This window comes from Penicillium oxalicum, chromosome VI (genome assembly GCF_001723175.1).
Source record: "Penicillium oxalicum strain HP7-1 chromosome VI, whole genome shotgun sequence".
Taxonomy (NCBI): Eukaryota; Fungi; Ascomycota; class Eurotiomycetes; order Eurotiales; family Aspergillaceae; genus Penicillium; species Penicillium oxalicum.
In genome coordinates this window covers 306802-316597 of record NC_064655.1, presented here as the reverse complement: position 1 = coordinate 316597, position 9796 = coordinate 306802, and the positions used below count along the sequence as shown (strand labels likewise).

The window sequence follows — 9796 nt, the reverse complement described above, 5'->3', positions numbered from 1 at the left end:
CCCTACACGGACTGCAATCGCAGTTCTGGGAATGGATTTAAGCGGCGGGAAAGCTTGGGAGAACACCTATACCGTCGGCATCGACGCACTGACGATGTTAACCGCGTTGTCTCTTGAAAAGACGGCCTTGTTTATTCCACTTCACATGCAAAAGTTGTTAGTCACCTTGAGTCGACCAAGGATAATGGGAGACCGAATCTTGCCGCTAGCGAAGCAACAAGCACTAGTAAGGGATGGTCAATTAAAGCACTTCGTCACACGCCTACATGGCAATTGAAATGAGTAACAGCAATATAAATAAAGGGCTCTATAAGTACCAATGCTCAAAGGAAAGGCTCCTTGGTTTCCAGTTTGCTGCTTTGGAAACGTTAGTCAGTGTATCCGAGATGACCTGTTCTTCGTTTCAACATAATCAACCCTCTTGAGCCGAATCCTACGATGATTGGCTTAGCGATATCACTTACGATATCTGCGGAGATTTGGCATACAGTTGGATTGGATTGTTTGAGCTAGAATTGAAATACTCTAACCTAAGGCTAACATGGTGGTTAGGATGTGTAAAATTGATGAATCCTCGGCGCTTGTTGAAAAAGGGTATGACGGTTGTTACTGACTGGATTCTAAAGGTTGACTCGACGAAGACAAGGTTCCACTTCTCAATCATTTGCTGCGTGAAAAGTTGCTTGAACATTGCACGAGAGTCAGCCTAGAGATCGAGGCACGCAACATAAATTGTCTTCAGAATTCACCAGTTTATCAGAAGACATTTGACAAGATCCTTGACGCTTTCCGAGATCAACAGACGGGCCGAAACGTGCCTCTAGATAAGACTTTTGAGAGTCGCGAGAGAGCCAAATGTCTCCGGTTCCATTATAAAGCCTTAAAGAATATGCTACAGCTTAGAGTCATCTTCATTTTCATCGTGTTCGGAATGGCTCACTTACTTCGATTTTATCAGCAACAACAATTAGGCAAGTTGTGGAAGTGACGCCGAGTTCACGTGAGGATTTGGCGGACTTGACTTCCGATTTTTGTGTTGAATGGCTGTCATTTCGCCGCAGGGAGAGCTGCAATAAGTAGTTAATATAGCTGACACGAAATAACCCGACGCTGGCCCCCGCATGTTATAGTAATGACCCGTTGTGCACTCCGGGGAGGGTCCCTCATTTCTCTAGAGGGGCCGACACTGCAACAATGCTGGGTGGCCCAAGAGATTTGAACAGACCCAATAATAGGAAACCTAGAGCTTGTCATCGCATACAAGTATGTTTTCCAAGGTTTGTATGCATCTCACAACTGATGGAGAATCATGTGAAAGCCCGCCATGAATAGGTCAACCCGTGCCTACTCTCTCTTATATGTAGGTACCTTGTCCTCCCTCCAATCTCAAATTTGACTGAGCCCTCAGGGTATTCTCATTCAGAAATACCGTTTCACAGTCCCATAGCCGCATAGTGACGACGATCGCACGAGGTTGGGAGGATATTCCTGGCATCATCGCAGAAATTGAGGCCCAGTATATATCGACTATGTCTTTCGTTTAAGTGAGCATGGTAGTACTGTATTATGGTAGTAGGGAGCTTGGTGCAAAAAAAGTTGTATATGGCTGGTTGTCTTGGGGGACACGAGAAAATCGAAACCAAATTCCAAATATTAAAGCATATGTTTCGCCTTCCAGTACATACTAGACAAAGTAATCTACCCAAACTCACTCCATATTAAGCAGACTATGACAAGTAGCTTAGTATTCCTCTTTCTGTTCTCGAGTCTTGATACCCTCGTTAAGTGCACCGATCTATCCTCTTGGGACGTAACACAGACACCATTTCCAACCAGAAAACATGAGTCTGTGTTCTTAATTTCCTTACTCACCTAGAAAGCAGCTGAGTTTCAAAGTTAGTCAAATCCTGGATAGAATCCCTCGTCGCTCCGCAGACCGCAGAAATAATCCTGGAAGCATGGACATTCAAGTTTCCTGTACCACAAGAATGCCGCAATTTCATCGCTTTCATCGTCAACTGATTGAAAAAGGAAGACTGTCACGCCCGGTTTGAGAAACGAGCTCACTGAGAACCCGGGCATGGAACTCCGATAAAGTTTCCAAATGCCAGCCCACCTATTGTGGAATTAAGAAATTTGGAACTGCATAGAGTTAGATACTAGAAGATTAAGCTAATCAACGTTGATTTTAGGGCTTACACAGCCAGACCTAATCGTGTAGCTCCCGCTTCCTCAGTCGCCCACCAGGAAGCATTCATGGCTAGTCTCTCTTTTTAGCAGAGTATTATGGGTCTAGATTGATACGATCTAATAGAAACTTGGTAGACGGCCACAAGAGGGAGCTGAGGACGAGTAACTGTTATTGCTGGATCCGAGCTTTTATCGTCAGTCGCTTCGATCGTCTGGGTTGAAATTGAAACCCATCAGAAAAAAACTTGCGTTTCACACATTCCACATGGGAGTTAAGTGGTAAATTATCTCCAGAAGTACCAGCTCGCTCCGTTGGTTCCTGAGTAATAGTGTCACCAGCTATTGATAGTGCACTTGCGCCTTTACTAGGCGTATGCGAATGAGGATTGTGATTAGCTGAAGACAGTTCGGAAGAGAAGGAGAGAAAGAATTTTGGGTCTGCGTTGTCTGAATGAACGCTCAGGACAACATGGCCAAAGTCTTCCCGTTCCTCGTAATCCGAGGCTAAAGGGGGCCATCTCCTATAAAGTTCAATAGAAACTCTCCCGGTGAAGTCGTGCCACCAATTGGCTCCCTTTTTTCGTTGTGGTCCAGCTGATTCAATTATCACGATCCCCTCTGACTGTTTGCGTGATGCACAGACATGAGTACCGTGATCGTTCTGGTGAACCCTAGGGGAGAAGATAACAAAGAATCTTGGGCTTTTTCCTTCCAAAGAGGCGACCACAGCACCTCGCCCAAAGAGAATGTCGTCTTACCGGAAAGTCTCTAGACTGCAAGGTATCTCTAGCGGAAAAAAAGCCGTTCGGATGATGACTTGGTTGACTAAAAATTCCATTGGCTTTTTCGGCCCCCTCTGGAATCCTGGGACATGGAATCGCATGGTCACACGGCCTTCTTCGCTTCGTCCCTGTAGCGGTGTGGATCTATTTGTGTGGCTTGGCAGCGAGCTTTCTGTAAAATCAAGTCTCAGAGGTTGTATCAACGCGAATAGCAAGGAGTCACTAACGAGGGGGCTGAATCCCATCAAAAAATGCTTTAGCCTGTAGACAATCTGCGTTCCGACAGTGCTCCATATGATCGTGAATCGCCGCTAGTTCATCGCCAATAGCAGTAGATACGGAAGTACCCCAGGTCAAGGCAGTTTTGCCTAAGGACCAGGCTTCGTTGGTGTTATCCGCTGCTTCAAGCGATGATCTGGGATTTGTAAGTCCTATATCATAGGGGCCACTTGAAAAGCCCTTCCTGAAGGTATTATCCGCTTGAATTGATATTGCTTGTGGGGCAGCTTTGCGGGTTACCGAAAAACTATCAGGCACATTGCGGTCCTTCTTGGGTTCCTCGGCCCCAGAAGTTTTTCCTTGATTCGTGCTTTGCTCGCTCCCTAGGAAGACTCAGCATACTAGTCTCAAATGGATATTAGCTGAGCGTACCTTCGTACCCCTTCATAGCGCTCTCCATCCTTGCTGCCCCAAAGGAGTTGTCAAATGAATACCCAGTGAATTGAAATGCTTCGCGGTCCGGCTGAAACTGTTCGAATGACGGAAGGCCTGTGAGATCCTCATGGACTGGCGACCTGATGGACACATGAATAGAAAACGGATCAACAGCTGCTTCATGCTCCCCCAGATGGGCGAAGTTTCCACTGGTCAAGGATCCCCAAAACTCTGGTGTAGTCATTATTTCAGTGTCGGCATTGGAACCAAGTTGGTCTGGCTCATCTTGACATCGACCGTCGTCAACCCGGGTCATGTTTGGATCAGAAGCTGAGTCTAAAGGGGAAAGATTACCTTCGATCAATATAGGATTAGCGAACGTGCCCAACTCAGGGGCAACCTTAGTGTTGTGCCAGACCATTTCAGGCTATTTATACGACCAAGTCGGTATTGGACAGTGTACAGGAGTGGTTTACCTCCCTGGAAAGATATGGTTAACCGGTAAACTATGAGGGCAATCGCTTCCGGAGAGCAGATTTAAATACAAACCGTCGGTGAAATTGACACCACTTGTCTCCAAGACGTCTTCAGAAGTACTTTTTACCGTTTTGAGCTCCTGGGAATCTAGTATTGTTTGCGACGGCTAGTCGCAGGCCGCCTCTGGCCCCTGCCCTGAATATTTCCGTCCCGGGCCCCTGGGGCGCGCTCAAGTATACTGAATCGCACGTGACAACGCTAGTCTCTAGCGTTCGTAGAATGATTGGCTCACGGTTGCTACTCAAATAGTTGCGGCCCCCGCGTTTCTTTGAGTTCCGTAACAAAACTCAAGGTGAAGTTCCTGGAGCAGCTGCTATTCATCCCGGGGTAGACGGAAATTGATCAATTTATTCATTGATTACCTCTAGAACTAATCTCATGCGAACAGCCCCAAGCCTTCCGCCAAAACGAAGCTTATTAGACCCATACAAAATTTATAATCCCATCGCAGACTTAGTTGATTAAGCAATAGTGAAAAAAGCTAAAGTGGACTGTAGATACAGGTCGTAGCGCGAGGAAGCAAAAGCGAGGTGGCTCTCCCGCGCTGGGGGAAACTCAGATGCGCCACGTGGGTTCATCTCCTCCACTTACCATGTATGATCCGTCTATTTACCTGACAATACTGTAGACACAGTTACTCCTCGGAAGAGATTTGAAGATTGATTGTTTTAATCATAGACTGTTCCAGCTGTGACGGGCCAGAGCCCGGTGGTAAACCATGTGTCATGGCCTTCGGATATCGTCTTAGCAGAAGAATTCTGAGCGATTCTATCACGAGGTTCTAGAGGATTGCATGCATAAGGGATCGACACTCTTAAGGACCGCGACCACTCCTGTCCTTGCTTCTTTCTCTCCTCAAGATTGTTGTAAACTGCATGTGGCCTAGTACAATTGAATCAATTCTGCTACAGCCCTTCACACGAACAGCCCTTTTGCCCAACTGGCCGGGAATGCACACTTCTCTGGACCATCTCTTGGCAATCCCCTGGGTTCTCAGGGGTTGACTGGGATTCCAAGATTCAGTTATATACCGTTAGAGCTGGGTCTTAAGGAATAGATCGATAAGAAACAGTATAAAAAGGATAAAAAGTAGAAGCGGAAGGACAAGAAAAGAAGGGCCGCCGCCGAAGAGACTGCCGTCGAGGCCACTGCTGTCGAAGAGCCCGCTGTTGAGGCCACTGCTACCGAAGATTCCCTTGCCGAAGAATCTCTTGTCGAGAGCCGTTTGGATTACAATTGCTCGCGTATCCAGGTCTCTGCGAAGCACTTGATGTTTGCCTCTCCGGTTTTTAAATGGCTGCTTACTGGAGGCTGGAAGGAAAGCATCGCTTGTTTTCAGAAGGGCTCAGTTGAGATCACTGCAGAATGCTGGGATGTTGAGGTATTCATTATATTACTTCGGGCCATTCACGCTCAACACTCTCAGATACCTAGGAAGCTCACCCCAGAGATGCTTGCAAAGCTTACTGTTATTGCAGACTATTATGAATGCCAGGAGACTGTGCATTTTCTGACAGAGCTGTGGATCGAGAAGCTGGACGAGAAAATCCCGCCGATAGCTTCCAGGGATTTGATTTTATGGTTGTGGATCGCCTGGTTTTTCCGACTCCCTTCTCAGTTCAAATCATCGACTTCCATCGCTACAGGGCTACTCGAGATCAGTTTCACCTCTTTATATATCTTACGATGGCCCTAACTCAGGGATTCAGGTCGGACAGAACTATGGCCATATCACTGCACAGTTCTGTAAGTGGAGGAAAACAGGACAAACACGACTCTAACAGAATTTGACTAATTGGTGCGATTGCCTCAGCACAATCGGAAACGTCATTGAATCAGGCGTGCTTACGAGATCTACGAACAACAAACCGTTACGATGATAAAGACCGTATTGAAAAGACCAATGGAGGGTTGCTGAAAGACTCATATTGCTGGATTTTTGACAACGAAGAATTCAAACAATGGCAGGACAACCAGAGCAGTCGTCTCCTATGGATCAGGGGAGACCCCGGCAAAGGCAAAACAATGCTTCTGTGCGGCATCATCGACGAATTGACCCAATGTATCGGCGGGGATACGACGAATATATCTTTTTTTTCTGCCAAGCTACTGATGTGCGAATCAATAACGCCACAGCCGTCCTCCGTGGCTTGATATATTCGTTAATTCAGAAACGGCCAACTCTTCCCTCCCATGTACGGAGCCGGTACGACCAAGCGGGAAAGACGCTGTTTAAGGACATAAACGCATGGAATGTCCTTTCGAAAATCTTCACCGATATATTGAGAGATCCGGTTTTACAGAATATTTATTTGGTGAACGATGCGCTGGACGAGTGCATAACAGATCTCCCTTTCCTTCTGGACTTGATTGTTCGGGAATCGTCCACCCACTCGCACGTGAAGTGGATTGTCTCAAGCCGTAACTGGCCTGATACTGAAGAACATCTGGATACTGCAGCTCAGACAGCGCCGATTTCATTGGAACTAAATGAGGCATCTGTATCTGACGCTGTAAGAAAGTTCATTCAGCATAAGGTTGATCAGTTGACAAAAGTCAAAAAATATAAAGATGAAGTCCGTGATATTGTCAGCGGTCACATGTTGGGAAACTCGCAGGGCACTTTCCTCTGGGTGGCCCTGGTTTGTCAAGATCTCAGCCGAACATCGAGGAGGCATGTCCTGAAGAAACTTAACGAGCTCCCTCCTGGACTGGATGCATTATACTGCCGAATGATTGATCAGGTTCGGAAGTCGGAAGATGCTGAGCTCTGCAAGCGAATACTGGCTGTCATGTCAATAGTGTATCAGCCGATCGCCCTTCCTGAACTGGCCACCCTGATTGAGACACCTGATGATCTCTCTGATGACCAAGAAGATTTACTGGAGATTATCGCAACTTGCGGCTCATTCCTGACATTACATGAGAACGTTATTGTTTTCATCCATCAGTCCGCAAAAGATTTTCTGCTCGAAATGTCGCAAGATAAACTCTTTGCCAAAGGTAGAGAAGCTGAGCATTATGCTATCTTCTCACGATCTCTACAATCGTTATTCAAGACGCTTCGGCGTAATATCTTTGATATAAAGTTTGTTGGAATGGCGATTGAGGAAGTCACACAACCTAGCCCAGATCCTTTAGCAGGCGTAAGATAGGCGTGTCTGTACTGGGTTGATCACCTTCAGGCAGGTTGGCGTGATGATGACGAAAACCACGGCCCTCAAAATGGAGAGTATCTGTGCTCTTTTCCGGGACAGAAATATCTTCATTTGCTAGAAGCTCTTAGTATTTTGCGAAGCTTATCTCGAGGTATAACGGCTATGCTGAAGCTTGAAGAGTTACTGCAGGTAAGTGATTGTTATAATGTTGAGGTAATTTCCTCTCCTCACCTGGTAATATTTATAGGAGAAAGGCGAGCACCGGGCCCAATTAGACAAAATCCAAGACGCATCACGATTCATCCGATACCACAGACAAGGAATTGAATGTTGTCCGCTTCAAGTATATAATGCAGCCCTTATCTTCAGCCCGACTCAAAGTACCACGAGGACAATCTACCAAATTGAGAAACCTGGGTGGGTCATGAATAGCCCAGTGGTAGATGAGACTTGGAATTCGTGTCTTCAAACCCTTGAGGGCCATGGTGACTCTATCTGGTCAATCGCCTGGTCGCCCGATGGAAGCCGCATCGCATCCGCGTCAGGGGATAGAACTGTCAGGATTTGGGATCCGGCCACTGGCCAACCCGAATCAAGCCTCGAGGGGCACAGTGACTCAGTCCGCACGATCGCCTGGTCACCAAGTGGAAACCGACTTGCATCAGTATCGTTCAGAAAGGCTGTTAGGATCTGGGATCCGACCACCGGCCAGCTGGAATCAACCCTCGAGGGGAATAGTGAACAAATCAGCACAATTGCCTGGTCGCCCGACGGAAGCCAGCTCGCATCCGCGTCGGATAACAAAACCATCAAAATTTGGAATCCGGCCACCGGTGAATGCATATCTATCCTCGAGGGGCATAGTGGCTCCGCCCGATCAATCGCATGGTCGCCAGATGGAAAACGACTTGCATCAGCGTCGCAAGATAAGTCTCTTAGAATCTGGGATCCGGCCACTGGCTAGTGCGCGTGTATCCTCGCGGGTGATAGTGACTGGATTAAATCAATTGTCTGGTCGCCAGATGGAAGCAAGCTCGCATCCGCCTCGGTTGATAATACCGTCAGAATTTGAAATCCGGCCACTGGCGAATGCACGTATATCCTCGAGGGACATACTGGCCTTGCCACGTTGATCGCTTGGTCGACAGATGGCAGCCGACTCGTATCAGCGTCGGATGATATGACAGTGACAGTTTGGGATTCACCCACCGGCCAGGGAACATCTACCATTGAGGTTCGCTTTCCTTACTTCCTCCAATTTGATAGAACCGAGTCAAATCTTCTTCGCACGAAGGTCGATACAATAAACCTAAAATCCACCAACCCTGGTGCGTCCAGCCCCCATCGTTTGACAGGAACTTATGGGTATGGCTTAAGTGATGACTCTTCATGGATAACCTATAATGGGTTCAACCTGTTGTGGTTGCCTGCAGAATATCGGCCTGCTAAGCCCTCTTTATTTGCTATATCTGCAACAACTGTGGCAATCGGTTGTTCATCAGGTCGTGTCATATTCCTCGCACTCTCAGAACACAATCCCCTGCATAGCGTATGAGCCGCATCTACGGCGTTCTAAAGCCACTTGTTGTCCCCCTTCATCGCCTTTTCACCAGCGATTGAACACTCTTGCTTAGCCATCTTCGCTAGACTGTAAAGAGACTACTAGTCAGGGTAGTGGCCTGTCAGTCAGGTAAGGAAGAAGGTAGCAGTGTGGTGGTGACAAAACTGTTTCTTGAGGATCCCTCAAGACCCCTCTGATCTCAGGCTATTTAACATGCGATAGCACTTAGGCCTCTTCGTCCGATCTGGTTACATGATGCGAGCTGAGCTTTCAGAAAAAGCAAAGAATGGAATGCGCAACATGAGAGCGGGGTTACATGTAGGTGTGCAGACGGGGCAGTCCTCCTGGCGAGGACCCCGCGAGAGATCATCGATTTCCTCTCGATCCATTATCCGCGAATGAGAGTGGAGAAGGCCACATGGCCGTAATCGAAAAGGGCAACATGAAAGAAAGCCATAACATAGACGTAGTAGATGTATTTATGACGTGGATAGGAACCAAAAGGCCTCTCGGCGCAGCAGGATTGGTGGATGCCCGAAGAAAGGAGATGCTATATATCTGCCAAGATTAGTCATGCTACGCCCACAAAAATTGCCCAGCTAGGGGCACTGTAGCAGTTCAGACGGGTTGTTTTCGATTGTTGCACCCGGTACCCTAGCACCCCCCAACACTTTTACTAGAAATGATTTCACCTGCTCACTGAGCAGAGGGTGAGCATGGAGGATAAGCTTCGTCAGCTCTTGGAACTTCTTGCCCGGGGGAAGCCAGGGCTAGGAGCGATCCTCAAGCTGGTGAAGGAGTGGATCCATATCCTGGAGGGTGTAATCAGAGTATCCTGGAGTAGGTGCATATTGCCAATCCTGGCCCGAGACATCTGGCGTATAAGCTTGAGAATCGTGACGGTCGCAAAGAGA

General features: G+C 47.5%; 2 protein-coding genes across 2 annotated transcripts; one reads left to right on the top strand and one right to left on the bottom strand.

The window, feature by feature from the left end:
* Window positions 1-3194: 3194 nt before the first annotated feature.
* Window positions 3195-3942, bottom strand: POX_f07435 (uncharacterized protein; the record flags this gene model as incomplete). The annotated part of the gene is made up of 2 exons (XM_050116236.1): window positions 3195-3574; window positions 3624-3942. 2 exons carry the CDS (start codon window positions 3940-3942, stop codon window positions 3195-3197), a joined length of 699 nt encoding a protein of 232 aa, XP_049966375.1.
* Window positions 3943-6124: 2182 nt separating this feature from the next.
* On the top strand, window positions 6125-8285 carry POX_f07434 (Vegetative incompatibility protein HET-E-1; the record flags this gene model as incomplete). The annotated part of the gene is made up of 3 exons (XM_050116235.1): window positions 6125-7309; window positions 7349-7510; window positions 7569-8285. The coding sequence occupies 3 exons, from the start codon at window positions 6125-6127 to the stop codon at window positions 8283-8285; spliced, it is 2064 nt and encodes a 687-aa protein (XP_049966374.1).
* Between the last annotated feature and the right edge of the window lie 1511 nt (window positions 8286-9796).